The sequence below is a fragment of the Fusarium solani genome (assembly GCF_023522795.1).
Source record: "Fusarium solani strain SB1 chromosome Unknown bctg00000010, whole genome shotgun sequence".
NCBI lineage: Eukaryota > Fungi > Ascomycota > Sordariomycetes > Hypocreales > Nectriaceae > Fusarium > Fusarium solani.
The window spans coordinates 2532730-2547754 of record NW_027072147.1 but is presented as its reverse complement, the minus strand read 5'-3'; the positions used below and the strand labels follow the sequence as shown (position 1 = coordinate 2547754).

Below are 15025 nucleotides of genomic sequence, written 5' to 3'. Positions count from 1 at the left end.
CTGAGTTTTAATAATATGGTATCGAGTGGGGTCTCCGCTAATTCATGTCATGTTATCATCGGTGTTGTCGCTTAAACACAATTGTGTGCCCTATTTCCATGATGAATTGTTGCTTCAATAAACATATCATCTGTCCCACATATTGGGGTTCTCCATACTTTAATGAACTCACAATTCGCCCAATGATACAAGTCCCTACACGATATGCAATCATTGACAGGTTGGTCCATTCCACAGACCTTGATAGATCCCATCATGCCATCAATCACCCAAATCACCATGATATGACGTCTTCACCTCGCTTCATCTCGCACAAGTCACAGCCATCACAATGCATTTCGTCGTATATACCACTTGATCAAACAAGAACCTTTCCTTTTCTACTCCTAGTGCAAAATGCGAGACCCTGTCCCGATGTAACAAGCACCTCCCTTCACCATCCCCTTGAACCCGTCCGCCGAACTACTGGCGTCCTTGGGTGATAGATGAAGAAGAGACATGACAGATTCCAAGAGAAAAAAACCCATATGACGCCCCGAAACAAAGTCCCATCGTTGGTCCTCATAATGACAAGAGTGCAAAAATCTCGGCACATAGTCTCTCTCATCTTCATGCATTCATCATGTTGATTGTGGGTTTCTGTGCTTTATTTTTCTTCTCTTGGGGAATGGGGGTTCCAGACGACGGGACTTCATTTAGAACATTTTTGGGGGAATCGACATCCTCTCCTCAAGCCGCCCTTGCCATCACTCAGCAAATCAAGTAAATCCCTTTGTTGAACCGCCGCGCCAATCTAACGAAACGCACGAGAAATCATGGTGCCAAGTTTTACCTAGACCGGCAAGAACCTAAAGTCGAGGGATATGGCTGGCTTAGTAGCCAAAGGCAGCGAGGGCCTTGGTGGTCTCGTCCTTGACGGCGGCGGTCTTCTTGGCGTCCGAGAGTTGTCGGGCAGCAATCTTCTTGCGCTCGTAGTAGGCCGCGGCCTTGGCCTTTCTTCGGTCCTCCAATCTATAGAATGTCAGCTCTGGTCCTTGGTCTGCGAGGTCATATCAAACATACCGGCCAACAATGTCCTGGTACTTCCAGCCAACCTCGTGGCTCAGACGGCCAACGGTGCAGTACTTGCGGCCGGGCTGGAGTCGGAGAACACGGAGAGCCTGGGGGACGACCATCTTCTTCTTCTTGTCGTAGGGAGGGGGGACACCCTCAAAGACCTTGAGGCGCTCGAGAGCGGCGGCACCACGGGCAGTCTTGTGGGGGATCATGCCACGGACGGCCTTGTAGAAGATTCGGGAAGGAGCACGGAAGTGGAAAGGACCTGTCTTGGGGTCAATGACTGCATCTCGACACTGGGAAGCGGTTCTGCTCACCTCCGCGGGTGGGGTTGTATCGGGTGATCTTTCGGAGGTGGGCGTGGTACTTGACTGTTGGCATCATCAGCTTGTGTCCTGGCTCGTCGTGGTGGTGCCCGGTGGTGGTGTTCGGCCACAGGTCGGAGTTGTGCGTCGTGGGGTAGACATACGCTTCGCGCGGAAGAACTCGCCAGAGATGTTGAGAGCCTCGCAGCGGACGATGACAATCTTCTGGCCGCTAAGGAGCTGCTTGGCGACAATGGAGGCGAGTCGGCCAAGGAGATGGCCCTTGCCATCGATGACGACCTAGAAGACGCACAAAGGTCAGCGAAATGCACCTTTAAATATTCCCATGTGAAAGCAGCGGGTGTCGAGTTCAAGGCAGAAGCCGGCGCTGAGGTCTTGGAGATCCCGCAGCATCCTCAATCCGTTCCTAGCACCTGCGTCCTGCCTCTGCCCTCGACCCGTGGTCGCATCACCATGGTTGTGCGGTAGACTTGAAGGTTACTCACAACCTGTTCGAACGTCGACATCGTAACCGTCTTTTCTGGGGGAATTAAAGAAAAGGAAAAGAAGGGCAGCTCAGACGACGGCTAAGACAAACAAATCCTCGAACCTGGCCGGCGAGAATCTGTATTTCCTGTGCTGCTGGGGTTAGTCGTCCCTCGAATGTTGGGTGGAAGTGGTCGCGATATGATTGACGTGCGAAAAATCCAAGGACCGCTTGAGGGCTCGTTGTGCCTTTGGATGGAAATACGCTAGCCCCATACGGAAAGGGTGTGATTCGGCAGAAGCGGTGCTGGATGTGCTTAGGGTTTAGAGACCTAGAGCCTTGGTGCCGACAATTTACCGAGCGCGGGCGCGCCCTTCCCACAAAGCTTGAAATGGATCTCGGGCATCCGGGGAAAGTCGGTGATTTGGCACGTGATCTCGGTGGATCGTTCCGACGGTGGATGGGTAAGGGTTATCGTCACTGATCAGGAAATCTGGAGATGAAGCAAAGGTGATCCAGATTCAAGTGGTCTAGCCAAATCCCAAATGGTTGATTAAAGAAAAGAATACAATCTGTCCAGGCTTTCTATCTTTGTCATCATCGTCAAGGCCGTCGAATCTCCTTGGATCTATTGTACAGCTTGTTCTAATGAGAATAGCAATGGTAAACGAGCATCCGCATATCCATCCGGTTTAACGCCAAATGCACTCAAGACTAGACAATCTTCCCGGCCTCTAACATGGCCGTCAACAACTATGAGTAGGAAAGTTCGGGTTATGAGTCTTTTGCAACATCCAGTTCCTTCAGTGTCTTCTGGACCTGCTGGACCAGCTCCTTTCTCCTCGCCCTGACCTCTGCAATACCCTCGCTGTCAATACAGTCAAGCTTGAGCATGATGTGCTGCATGACGGACTCTGACACCTTGCGATGTTCCTCCTCCCGCTTCTTGGGATCAGAGGGTGGTGCCTCGATGTAGTCGGTGCAAAGGGGCAGCCACTTGATCTGGAATTCGACGGCGAGATCGTCCAGAGCCTTCATGGGGCCACTGGTCGCTCCAGAGGACACAGGCGGCGCAGGAGGTGATCGAGGCTGATCAAACGTAGAGGTACTGTCGCGAGGGCTGCTCGCCGACACAGAGTCACCATCGCTGGTGATGCCCTTCTTCTTGTCACGCTTCTTTCTGCGACGGCGGGCTTTCCTGTCTTCCCGGGGCGCATCAACAATCACCATCTCCTCGTCGGATGGGCTGCTAATATCATCAATCTCGGGAATCACCGCCATCAGTTCGCTGTTGTTTTTGACGCCGTAATCTCGAACTGGCGCCATGGGGTCCTTGAGCTGTTTGCCCTTGTACAGGAGCTTGATCCGTGAGGTTCCCCGCACAGGCAGCTCCAACATGAGAGCGACCCGGTCCTTGACGTCTATCACCCGCAGCTTTCCATCTCCGATTGCATACGCAGGAAAGTGCGCCGGATACGTCACGCCCCTGTTCTTGATCAAGAGGACGTCGTCTTCGGGAGCTGGCGGGGCAGCCGAGTGAGATCTGGGATAATACTGGGCTTCGGTCACATCATCCAGATCTTGGGAAGTGATGTAGCTAAAGTCATCGTCGGTGACGGCGGGCACACCGCCGGGGACGGAGCCGTAGGGCGAAAGTTGTTCGCGGCTGATAGACCAGCCGTATCTCGACATTGTCAGGGGGACGGCGAGCAGGACGGCGAGGCTGCTGTAGACTAATGTTGGAGGGACACCGAGAGTGTCGGAAATGTAATCGCTCGAATCTTGAAAGGCAGACGAGAGATTAGCCAACGCCCCGTTGAGGTAGGACGTGACGTTTTGTAAGGCACCGGGAGATGCCACGATTTCTTGGGTGGAATCCACCTTGTTCAGTCGGTTCTAAGGTGGTCCCGAAGAGGACACCCTAGAGGCAAATGGGGATACAAATGCAGTTAATTGACCAAGGTCATGGACAGGAAGCGAGGTAAAGGCAGGGCGGTCGGGTCGAGAGGACGTCTGTTCAAGGCGGTTCTCTGTGATCGACCGTGGGCTGATGTGGAGCAGGTGGGCAGCGCGCGACGAGGACAAAGGTGGCGGCAGCGGACGACGATCACGACCCTTGGGGCCAGGGTCTTCCCAGCGATGCGACCTGGGCGACCAGTGTCGATAGAGGGTTCCCGCGGGCGGTGCGCAACGCAGTGAGTTGGCAGCGGGGAAGCCAGACAAGCAGGCAAGGCAAGGCAAGCAAGAAGGCGGGCAGGTCAGGTAGCGCAGGCGGACAAGGCGTCAGTCGGTTTGACAAGCGTCGGGGCTTGGGTTCTCCGGTGACACTGTGAGGGGCTTGGCCGTAATACGTCGAGGTCAGGCTGCAAGTATGTACCTCTGTACAACGTAGATTCGTATGCGCGTGGTGGATGTGTGTGATGATGATGCAAGTCGCAAACCAGGCAGCTTGAGGATGCGGGCTGGGGGCTCAGCGATTGGTCGAGATGCAGGCGGGAGGGGACGGGAGATTCTGAATCTTGGATCGCGCTGTATGTACGAGCAGAAAGCAGATGCTGCAAGCAGTCCGGATCTACGATGGAAATCAAGGAGCCGTTGTTAGTTCGTGATGGTGAGAGGTCGAGGTTGGTAGAGATAAAGGGTCGAGGCCAGATTTCTAAAAATTGAAACATTCAGCCCGGGGCCTGGTTAATCTCGGGCAGCCAGAGCCGCACGGGGGACCCGACGCCTCCTTCCAGGTTCATGGCCTGACAATTGGCAATGGAAACCTGGGGGAAGACGTCGGGCAGTTCTAGCGGGAGAGCCCCTGAGGGGAGGGCACGTTCAGGGGCCCGGTATTTATCCAGAAGGCGCTAGAGGGGCGTCGAGCCCTGGAGAAGGGAGTCAAGGGACAGCATTTGATTCCAGTCGAATCTGAGAGGCTGACTCAGCCCCAAGGCCCAGATTGAGAAGCAATTGCATCATCGCTTTTCCGTCCGAAACCCCGTGGAATTACATCCCCAACGCCGATATCCAATTCCAAATCCAATATTCCAAATCCATTGCACTTGAAGCCCATGACAAATCACCCCGATTCGCCTCTACGTGCCGACATCCTCAGGTTCATTTTCGCGCAATCAATCACCAGGGCTCCCTCTGATAGATAAATACCTCGCCGCCCTCTTCTTCTCCGCCCCGCTCTCACAAGCCAAGTGAACCCCATCCATGAACTTCTTCCGTTCATTCTTCCACCGCGCACCCAGTCCCGGCACCATGGCAGAGATCTCCCAGAAGGTTCAGCAAATCATTGACGACAACGCTGTTGGTATGTTGAAATCCATCCCGTAATGGGCGCTGTGGGGCGCATGTGCTCGTGGATAGTAGCTAACACCCTTGTTCGCAGTCGTCTTCTCAAAGTCTTACTGCCCTTACTGCAGACAGACCAAGAAGACCCTGGACGACCTCAACACCGTCTACGAGCTCCTTGAGCTTGACCAGATCCGTATGTTGTCTTCTTGATTCGGTGAATAGGTCTGTTACTAACATCTTCAGCCGACGGCTCTGACATCCAGGATGCCCTCGAGCAAATCTCTGGTCAGCGCACCGTCCCCAATGTCTACATCAAGCAGAAGCACATCGGCGGCAACTCGGACGTCCAGAGCTTAAAGTCTGGCGGCAAGCTCCAGAACCTGCTCAAGGAGGCGGGTGCATTGAAGGCGTAAGGACCGGCTACTCCTGTTTGACCGGACAAGGAGAGCTGATAACCTTCAGTTCCAAGCTATAGAAGCTTGTAGGCTATAGATATACGATGGCTAGATAGCACTGCCACTTGGTGTTGCGTGCACCTGCAAAAGCAGATGAGTTGAATTCATGAAACCTTCGACCTTACTTGTCGAGTTGTGTCTGCCTAGTGATACATGTCTTTTGCTGTCCATAACGTACACCTCTTCGTGATACCTCCTCTACAGAACTTGCGTGGCGACAGTGCCGACGGGTCTCTCAACAAACTCCATGACGCCATTGATAATGTTCCGTCTGGCCTCCTCTGACGCAACCTTCTTGCCAGCGAGGTAGTTAAGCCAAAGCAGCCTGGACAGTCGCTCATCACTCAGGCTTCCCATAACACTCTTCTTTGGCGTCTTGAAGTCGCCGCTGTTGTAAGTGAGCGTCAATGTCCCTGAAGCATCCCGGACGAGGAGCAGTTCCTTCTTCTTGAGAACCTGGCCTCTCTGGAACATCTGCTTGAACGTCTTCATGGCAGTTCCAAAAGCCTCATCATTGTACTCTGAGTCACGACCCGTGCGAGCTTGAATGGCCCTCACAAGACCATCGCGCATATGGGGAAAGTCCGTGTCCCGAACGGGGGTAATGCGGAACGCCGTGCGACATCCGGCATCCTTGAGGATCGCATTCCATGTCTCCTCGCCCTCGGTCGCATCCTCCAGCGCCTTGCGCAGGACCTCCTTCTCCGATGGAATCAGAGTCGTGGCTAGAGGGTTGATCTTCTTGACGAGATAGTGCTGCAACTTCTCAATGTCTTGGGTAGCGACGTAGAAGCCAACCACATACACCTCAATGCCGATGAAGGTTACCGTCCTCGTTCCCAGACCAACCAGTGTGAACTCGGTGCCCTTCTTGTCGGTAACCGCAGCCGCAATTGGGCCGGGGGCGCTCTGAGGCGGGGCAACCTCTTCGATGTCTATCGTTCGAGGATACAGCTTGATGGTGGTGTTGCCAGTGGGAACAACCTCTTGACCGTCTTCGTCGTGGAGCACCACCTTGCGCTTCTCGCCCGCTTCAGTCTTGAAGGTTTCTGTCGGTATCGGCGCATCGCACTTGACAGCCCGCTTCTCCTTCTCGCTCTGGACATCGATGGCTTGCTTGAGCTTCCAAGCTGTGTAAATGAAGGAAACGATGCCAGCGATGGCACCGGCGGCTAGGAAAGCAGTGCGGTTCTGCTCGTAGTCTCTTCGCTTCGCATTGAGGTGATTCACGTCCAGATCATCGACCAGGCGGTTGGATTGACGCTGAGAGAACATGGTACGACGGGATACCCGGGCGATGGCGCATTGTGTCCGAGCTTGCGCGCGAAGCACGGGACGAAGAGTCGAAGGACGAAGCATGACGACGCTCGGCGATGGTAAAGGAGGGTATCTATTCAATGTTTGACAAGAGATCAAATCAAAAACAAACCATTGAATGGGAAAAGAAGGGCATGGAGGCTGTTAGTGATGATCTGAAAGTGCAATCAAGATCCGGCAAGTTACGGACGATGGCGGGAAAACGTCTGACCCGTGTCGATGCCCCACATCATGTCGTTATCTAATCACCGACGCAACTACGTCAGCGTCACCATCACGAGCATCTTTCTTACCCTGGAGTCGGGCATCGAAAAGTAGTTGAGGCAGCCAGTTGAGATTCGGGCGAGAGAGGGATATTATATCACATGCATCTACGGAATGATTATTTGTAGTTTGAACAACTGGTTCCGCATTGAATGTAGTGCAGAATAGCAGGCGGGGTCACTTGTTCACAGAACGTGTTGATGACACTACAACGTGACATTCTCCGCATTAAAGAGTCATCAGTAAAGACATGAACTCTTTAGTGGTAATATCAGCCTAAGGACAGGAGGGGATCCTAGACAGTAACAAAGGGCCTCATGTCATACCCTAATTCGGGCGCTTTTGCATGATCCTCAGGTATTACCGTCATGGACTCCCTCTCAACATGCGCCGTATTGTGGCTGGAGAAGCAAGGTTGAATCCAGACGCTCCTGGCCGTTTTCCTCCAGCTTTCCATGCGAGCCAGAACTCCTCTTCATGTTCCATGGGTCATTAATGGCTGACGCCACTTCATTGTTCAGACCTCTTAATGAATCGCCTCCAATAAGCCCGTTTCTGGTCTCGACGAATTACACCTCTACATACCTATCAGATATTACTATACCCCTCTCCGTCTCCCCCGCAGTCAACGTGATCAGTCGTGACCTGAACACGCGATCCAGCGAGACACTCTGCATTCCTCGCATTCATCCTCACGGTCCTCATCAAGCTTGTCACTCTACAGAGTCACATCCAAGTCAAGACCCGCAAGCGCCATCCCCCTGATCTAGAGAGAAGACTCCCGCCTCAACCCCACTACGGTCATCCCCGCGACTAGCAGACAAGGCCTGAGCCCTGGTTGGGACCATCTCCATAGGACATCCGGGACCATCTGGGGACCGCCTCGTCCGCGCGCGGAGTGAGGTGCAGACTCTTCAGAGGCTTGCAGCGCTTACAGTGGGCTCCCAGCGCATGACCGCGCGAATTTACAGGGCGCATCTGCCAAATCAAGGACCCAGATCCCTCCCATCGCGACTGAAACCAAGGAAATAAACACAGACGCCTCCCCTGTCCTTGCGGGTACTTGCAACGCCCAGCTTCCACCTGCGCCAACACGAGTACTGTGCTGGCAACCGTAGGTACCCTACCCAAGCCCAACCCAGCCAGTACCCAAGTTAGCGAGAAGCTCCGCCCCGTTTTTGGCTCGCCTTGCCAACTGGAACCAACCTACGAACTCCAACTACCGCCGCTTGTTCCACCATCATCATCATCAGTTTCATCGCCGCCGCGAAACGCATATACTCGAAGCGAGCGAGCGAGTTGGCATCGGACCGCGTCCCCGACCATCCTGCATCTACTCAAGTCACGTCGAATACGCTTTCGCTACGATAACGATCCGCATCGGCCTTGAACGGGCCTCCCGAATCTCGCAGCCGCCCGTTGCCGCTGCTTAAGAATCACCCTTGTGATCCCTGATTTTCAGGCTCCTTGTTGCCCAAAACCGTTCTTCGACGACCGCTTCACCTGTTATAAACACAAGCAGCGTGCCCGTATCGTCGTTTGATGCGGTCCGCTGCCCTGCCCGCCAACATGGCTGCTTCCGCCGCTGCTCGACCGAGCCCTGCGCCCGCCGACGACCAAGATGACTCCCGATCGTCGTCGTCGTCGACTTCCCCCGCGCCCGCCGACAACGAAGAGTCCGACTTCTTCCTCGGTGCAAACGATTCACAGTCAAGCATCGGAGTACCAAACTTTCAAGATATGCAGGTCGAAGATGATTGCCAACCGCCCGTTAACCGCCTGCCAAACGAGATCCTCATCAGCATCTTTGCCAAGTTGAGCGCCACCTCAGACCTCTACCACAGCATGCTTGTCTGCAAGCGGTGGGCCAGGAACACAGTCGACCTTCTTTGGCACCGCCCTGCTTGTACGAATTGGAGGAACCACAGCAGCATTTGCCAGACCCTGCAGCTCGAGCACCCTTTTTTCAGCTATCGTGACTTCATCAAGCGGCTTAACCTCGCTGCCCTCGCCGATAAGGTCAACGATGGTAGCGTGTTGCCTCTCTCAGTGTGCACCCGCGTCGAGCGACTGACCCTCACCAACTGCCGCGGGCTCACCGACTCTGGTTTGATCGCCCTCGTCGAGAACAGCAACTCGCTCTTGGCTCTCGATATTTCCAATGACAAGAACATTACGGAACAGTCGATCACTGCCATCGCCGAGCACTGCAAGCGCCTGCAAGGACTCAACATTTCCGGCTGCGAGAACATCTCGAACGAGAGCATGATTGCACTAGCAAACAACTGCCGGTATATCAAAAGAGTGCGTATGGAGGAGTCTGTTGATTGATGCATGTGACTAATTCCGTGGTAGCTGAAACTCAACGAGTGCGCCCAACTTCAGGACGATGCCATCCACGCTTTCGCCAATAACTGTCCCAACATCCTCGAGATCGATCTTCATCAGTGCAGTCGCATCGGCAACGGCCCAGTGACGTCTCTGATGGTCAAGGGCAACTGTCTGCGCGAGCTTCGATTGGCGAATTGCGATTTGATCGACGACGATGCCTTCCTATCGCTTCCCGCTGGACGACACTTTGAGCACCTCCGCATTCTCGACCTGACTTCTTGCATGCGCTTGACGGACGCTGCGGTCCAAAAGATTATCGATGTGGCACCGCGCCTGCGTAATCTTGTGCTCGCCAAGTGCCGGAACATTACTGATGCTGCTGTGCATGCCATTTCCAAACTCGGCAAGAACCTGCACTACGTACATCTTGGTCACTGCGGGAACATCACCGACGAGGGAGTTAAGAAGCTTGTTCAGAACTGCAACCGCATCCGATACATCGATCTCGGCTGCTGCGTCAACTTGACGGATGAATCAGTTAAGCGACTTGCTCTTCTCCCCAAGCTGAAGCGTATCGGTCTGGTCAAGTGCAGTTCCATCACAGATGAGTCTGTCTTGGCGCTTGCTGAAGCGGCTTACCGACCTAGAGTGCGACGAGACGCCAGCGGTGTTCTTGTTGGCGGAGAGTACTACGCTTCAAGTCTTGAGCGTGTCCATCTCAGCTACTGTATCAACCTCTCTCTCAAGGTCAGTATTGATCAAGTCTATTCTTTCCTGGACAGCTACTAACTGCATACAGAGCATTATGAAGCTGCTCAACTCATGTCCAAGACTCACTCACCTCAGTTTGACTGGAGTAGCTGCCTTCCAGCGCGACGATTTCCAGCCCTACTGTCGACAAGCGCCTCCAGGTCAGTTGGCTCAGTTGTCATTTGATGCCCCTGCTGACCATACTACAGAGTTTACACAGCACCAAAGAGATGTTTTTTGCGTCTTCTCAGGCACCATGGTGTCCAAGTTCCGAGACTTCCTAAATACCTCACCACAGTTCGAGGAATACTGGGAGACCAACAGCTGGCCCCGCTCAGCTCGCTGGGACGCTATTCGGGCACCTCGTAACTCTGTGGCCGCTCAACAGTCGGCTGCTGCGGGTGAGGGAGCCGATGATGAAATGGCCGACGATGACAACGACTTTGAAGGAATGGACGGTAGCGAGATGGCAGTGGATGCCCAGGTCCCGATCCCCGTCAACGGAAACGTCGCCAACGGAACTGTGAATCCCAACCAGCTCATGAACAACACATTCACGCAAGCCATCCCTGTGCCACCTCCGCCACCCGGCTTATTACTAGGTCAGCTCCCTACACTCTTTGCGCCACTGGCCCGCCTCTTGCCCTCGCCGCGTCTAGCGCGAACGGCTCCAGGACTGCTTGGGTCTGTGGCATATCGGAACACCATTAACAACCTGACAGCAGGCGGAGTACAACAGCAGCGACTCCCTCAGGTCACCAGCCATGCCAGCGCCGCAACCCTGGGCCACGGTGGTCCTACCAACGGAGAGCCTTCAACAGGCGCGAGCACGGCGACTATCCACCGACCACAGGAGAATGGCGAGCAGCAACAGCAGCAGCAACCCGACGTGATGAACTGAAACGATAGAATGTTTGCTTTAAGGCTCAGGTTAGGTTAGCGATGACACTACCATAATTTGTTTTTGGGCTTCTCTCTGCCCACGGTACGGACCTCCTTGGGCCAGCTCCCCCGCGTTCGACCCGGCTAATGGACGACCAAGGCGTTGGAAGAAGAGCAGAGGAGCTCTCTGGAATGGTTAGACGACAGACACAGAAAGCGCGCGCGCACCGGGGAGTTTTTTGTTGTGTGAATGGCACGCCGCGGTTTTTGCGGCCACGACTTTTGACGGCAAGGAAACCACACGTAACTAGGTATACCACGGGGGAGGGGGCAAACGGGCATGGAGGAGGCGGACGGACACACGGGGCACGTACGTACATGATCAGTCACGACGGGCTTTTGCTTGGTTTTTTTTCATACAGAGGCTGTGCGGTTATCTGGCATCCTCTGAGAGGAGAAGAGGATCATGGTAGAGCGGTCATTGTGTTGATAATGCCTGCTTAGGGGGGACACATAGTCTGATTACATGATGCTTTGCGTTGTGTTGTGACGCGAGTTTTGGAGTTGACAATAGACTTGCTTTTGACGCACATGATTTACTTTTGGTTGAAGACGTTGAGTTTATAATAATGTGTTATTAAGTTGACTATCTGGTGTTGACCAACGTCTCACCAGATATATGGGTATATATAATTGTCTTCACAACTCGACGACAACGACATACAAGAACTACTTCTTATGTATCCATGGTATCATCCATCCTCCAGAGTCTCACACGTGAAACTCTAAGCATTCCCCTGAATCTTCTCCTGGCTAGTCTGAGCACTGGCAACCGAGTGAGGGTGCGTGCTATCAGCCATGTGTCGGGTCAACTCGACATAGTCGTAGGCAAACTCGCCGAGCTGACCGTCATCGAGACCGAGCTCCTCCTCTTCGGCAGGGACGCGCAGCGACAGGCCGGGGATGAGGTTCATGAGGAACAGGAGGATGCACGAGAGGACAAAGGACCAGCCAAAGGCGGCACAGGTGCCGGCGATCTGATAGCCGAGCTGGACCCAGTGGCCGTCAACCCAACCGATGGGGTCGTACTCGCCGCCGTCGAGGTTAGCGATGGATTTGCTAGAGAGGAGTTAGCGAGGGTTTGTAAGTGAGTCAAGGAGTGAAAAACGTACGTTCCAAAGATACCGGTGAGGATGTTGCCAACCATGCCGCCGATACCGTGGACGGCAAAGATATCAAGACCGTCGTCGATGTTGAGGACGAACTTGAGCTTGGTGGCAAAGTTGCAAAAGATACCACCGCAGACACCAATGATGACGGCAGCCCAGGGCTTGACGAAGCCAGCAGCAGGGGTGATGGCAACGAGACCAGAGATGGCACCGGAGCAGAAACCAATGGTGCTCCACTTCTTCTCGAGACGGTAATCGAGAAGAGTCCAGGCAATGGCACCGCAAGAGGCAGCAAGGTTGGTCACGTAGCAGGCCATGACGGCGCGAATGTTCATGCCGAGAGCAGAACCACCGTTGAAGCCGAACCAACCGACCCAGAGGAAGACGGTACCGAGCACAACGTGGGTGACGTTGTGAGGACGGTAGGGAAGACCGTTGTTGCGAGAGTAGCCAGTACGCTTGCCGAGCATCAGGGAGTAGGCGAGAGCGCAAGTTCCCGAAGCAACGTGGACGGGACCGCCACCAGCAAAGTCGTAGCTGGGGAGGTTGAACAACCAACCGTTGCCGTTCCAGGTCCAGTAGGCAATGGGGTCGTAGACAATGGTGGACCAGAGGAGCATGAAGACCATGGCAGGGAGGACACGGCCACGATCAGCAACGGCACCAATAGCGAGGGCAGGACTGTACAGTTAGCATTTCCCCTCGTCTTGCCCGGAGAGAGATACTCACGTAATGCAGGCAAACATGCCCTGGTAAAGGCACAGCAGGATATCAGGAAGGAAAGAGGATCCATTGGGCTGAGCCAGAGTCTTCATGAGACCGAACTGGGTGAGGTCGCCCAGGAAGGCGTTTCCAGTTCGAGAAAAGGTCAGGGAGTAACCCCAGAAGAACCACTGGAAGCTGATGACGGCGACCGATGCCATGGACAGCAGGATCAGCGTCAGGGCAGACTTGCGACGGGCCAGGCCGCTGTAGAAGAAGCCGACGCCGGGAATCATGAGAAGAACCAGGACAGCGGAGACGACGATGAAGGTCAGGTGCCCGGTCTGGAGCCAGCATGTTAGTTGACATGATTACAGTCAGAGTAGCAATGTCCACTCACGTCGTAAAAGACATTCAGGTCATGGATGCCAGAAGAGTAGCCATCGTCGGCCTTGCCCTCTGTTCCATTGTAAGGGAGCGAAGACATGATGGCGACAGTGTCAAAGGCAAGACTGTCAAAGCTTGTTGTTTGTTCCCAGAACCCACGATGTTCGGATGGGAAGGACTTGAAGGGATGAGGCGAGACAAGAAACTGTCTGGGGGTCGACAAAGGCTAAATACCTTGCCCAACGTCCGACGGGTTCAAGACCAGACAAAGGCAAAACTGACACCAGGGGTATCCTCCTTGAATCCGATCCTCCGTGACAGAAAGGCTAACAAGTTGCGCCGGCGACAGGGGGGTACATGTCGGATATGGTGTGGGGGAATCTTGATAAGACGCCCATAGCTCGAGTAGCAATATGAGAGCACCCCCAAAGAAGGTAATGAACATCCGAAAGGAGTCCGAACTGACCAGACGGCTGCAGCCAAGAGAGCCACTCGTCAGTTGGCATTCCGTATTCAAGGCATGGGATCACTGTGCGAGCCGTCATCTCTGGGGCAATAAGATACGGCATATGGATATCTCGGGATCCAGAAATAGCCAAGAGACTCTTGGCTGTCGATAGATCCCATGATTGTAATCCCCGATAGTCTAGAAAAGGCTGACAAACCGAGTTTCGTCGACGAAATGAAGCATCTTCTAGCTCTTCTCGACGGGTTCTTTTGTGCTTATCGCAGCATGCAATGCATGCGCGATCCCATATGCGAGTGGGAGGGCCGGATCCCCAAGCCACCGTCGACTTAAAACGGCGCCTACTGATAAGCATCGAAGTTCCAACAGGCCCCTGGCATTGCGACCTCGGCTTGGCGGTTGGATCGAATGAGCATCCTTTCTTGGCTTTAGGCTTATCGCAGTGAAGGAAGCATCCTTGGTTGACGACTTGTGAAGCGGAAAATGCGACCCCGGATTCTACAGTTTCGGAAATGATCCGCACGTTGAACTTGAAGAGTGTCCCGGGGTTGTGAACTGTTGCCGCACTGCCACAAGATGACCATTGCGCTCTAGATCTCGCCTCTGGTCTCTAGCTGGATCTCAACTACCGACTGGAATACTGGACAACTTGTCTTGCCAGATGAATCCGAGAAGAGGTCAAGGTTCCATTACTCCTCACAGCCTGAAGGCATAATAGTAAGCAGCACCTCAAGGGTTACAGCCAAGACTCATCCTCGCGCCTCGCAGCCCATCTTCCGCTTCCCCAGACGCCTTGCAGAGCCGATCCAACGCCGTCCGAGCTTCTTATCTCCAGACTCGCTAGATTGCCTGCTGGGAGTCGTTGGATGAGGTCGAATGGGGCACGCCTGATTGGGCCGCTGCCTTATCTCTTGGCGAAGCTGGTGGAGCCCCTAGCGGTGATGGCTGGGTCCAAAGCAAGGGCCTGATGTGCCGGGGGTCTCGTCCTTGTCCCAAAGAGGTTGTAAGTGAAAGCCTCTTGCGATTGGGGGTAAGATGAGTTGGAATGCCCGTTGATGAGACTGCTCGCTGCTGGAAAGCTTGGTCATGCGGAAAGCCGAGCGTAAGGAAAGCGTCGGCAAACGGATCAAGATGTTGCTGTCATGCCGGCCGGTTAGTTCTATGCT

At 54.2% G+C, this 15025-nt stretch overlaps 6 protein-coding genes across 6 annotated transcripts; 2 read left to right on the top strand and 4 right to left on the bottom strand.

The window, feature by feature from the left end:
* Nucleotides 1-872: 872 nt before the first annotated feature.
* MRS44_014885 (60S ribosomal protein uL13) lies at nucleotides 873-1888 on the bottom strand (the record flags this gene model as incomplete). The annotated part of the gene is made up of 5 exons (XM_046284704.2): nucleotides 873-1011; nucleotides 1063-1321; nucleotides 1374-1427; nucleotides 1526-1661; nucleotides 1868-1888. 5 exons carry the CDS (start codon nucleotides 1886-1888, stop codon nucleotides 873-875), a joined length of 609 nt encoding a protein of 202 aa, XP_046127978.1.
* Nucleotides 1889-2622: 734 nt separating this feature from the next.
* MRS44_014884 (uncharacterized protein) lies at nucleotides 2623-3540 on the bottom strand (the record flags this gene model as incomplete). Its single annotated transcript, XM_046284703.2, has 1 exon — nucleotides 2623-3540. The coding sequence occupies one exon, from the start codon at nucleotides 3538-3540 to the stop codon at nucleotides 2623-2625; it is 918 nt and encodes a 305-aa protein (XP_046127977.1).
* A 1560-nt stretch (nucleotides 3541-5100) lies between these two features.
* On the top strand, nucleotides 5101-5549 carry MRS44_014883 (uncharacterized protein; the record flags this gene model as incomplete). Its single annotated transcript, XM_046277248.2, has 3 exons — nucleotides 5101-5152; nucleotides 5231-5329; nucleotides 5380-5549. The coding sequence occupies 3 exons, from the start codon at nucleotides 5101-5103 to the stop codon at nucleotides 5547-5549; spliced, it is 321 nt and encodes a 106-aa protein (XP_046127976.2).
* Nucleotides 5550-5789: 240 nt separating this feature from the next.
* Nucleotides 5790-6950, bottom strand: MRS44_014882 (uncharacterized protein; the record flags this gene model as incomplete). The annotated part of the gene is made up of 1 exon (XM_046277247.2): nucleotides 5790-6950. The coding sequence occupies one exon, from the start codon at nucleotides 6948-6950 to the stop codon at nucleotides 5790-5792; it is 1161 nt and encodes a 386-aa protein (XP_046127975.1).
* Nucleotides 6951-8741: 1791 nt separating this feature from the next.
* Nucleotides 8742-11154, top strand: MRS44_014881 (uncharacterized protein; the record flags this gene model as incomplete). The annotated part of the gene is made up of 4 exons (XM_046271388.2): nucleotides 8742-9476; nucleotides 9528-10250; nucleotides 10303-10414; nucleotides 10463-11154. The coding sequence occupies 4 exons, from the start codon at nucleotides 8742-8744 to the stop codon at nucleotides 11152-11154; spliced, it is 2262 nt and encodes a 753-aa protein (XP_046127974.1).
* Nucleotides 11155-11920: 766 nt separating this feature from the next.
* On the bottom strand, nucleotides 11921-13493 carry MRS44_014880 (uncharacterized protein; the record flags this gene model as incomplete). The annotated part of the gene is made up of 4 exons (XM_046281552.2): nucleotides 11921-12254; nucleotides 12308-12985; nucleotides 13034-13350; nucleotides 13407-13493. 4 exons carry the CDS (start codon nucleotides 13491-13493, stop codon nucleotides 11921-11923), a joined length of 1416 nt encoding a protein of 471 aa, XP_046127973.1.
* Nucleotides 13494-15025: the final 1532 nt, after the last annotated feature.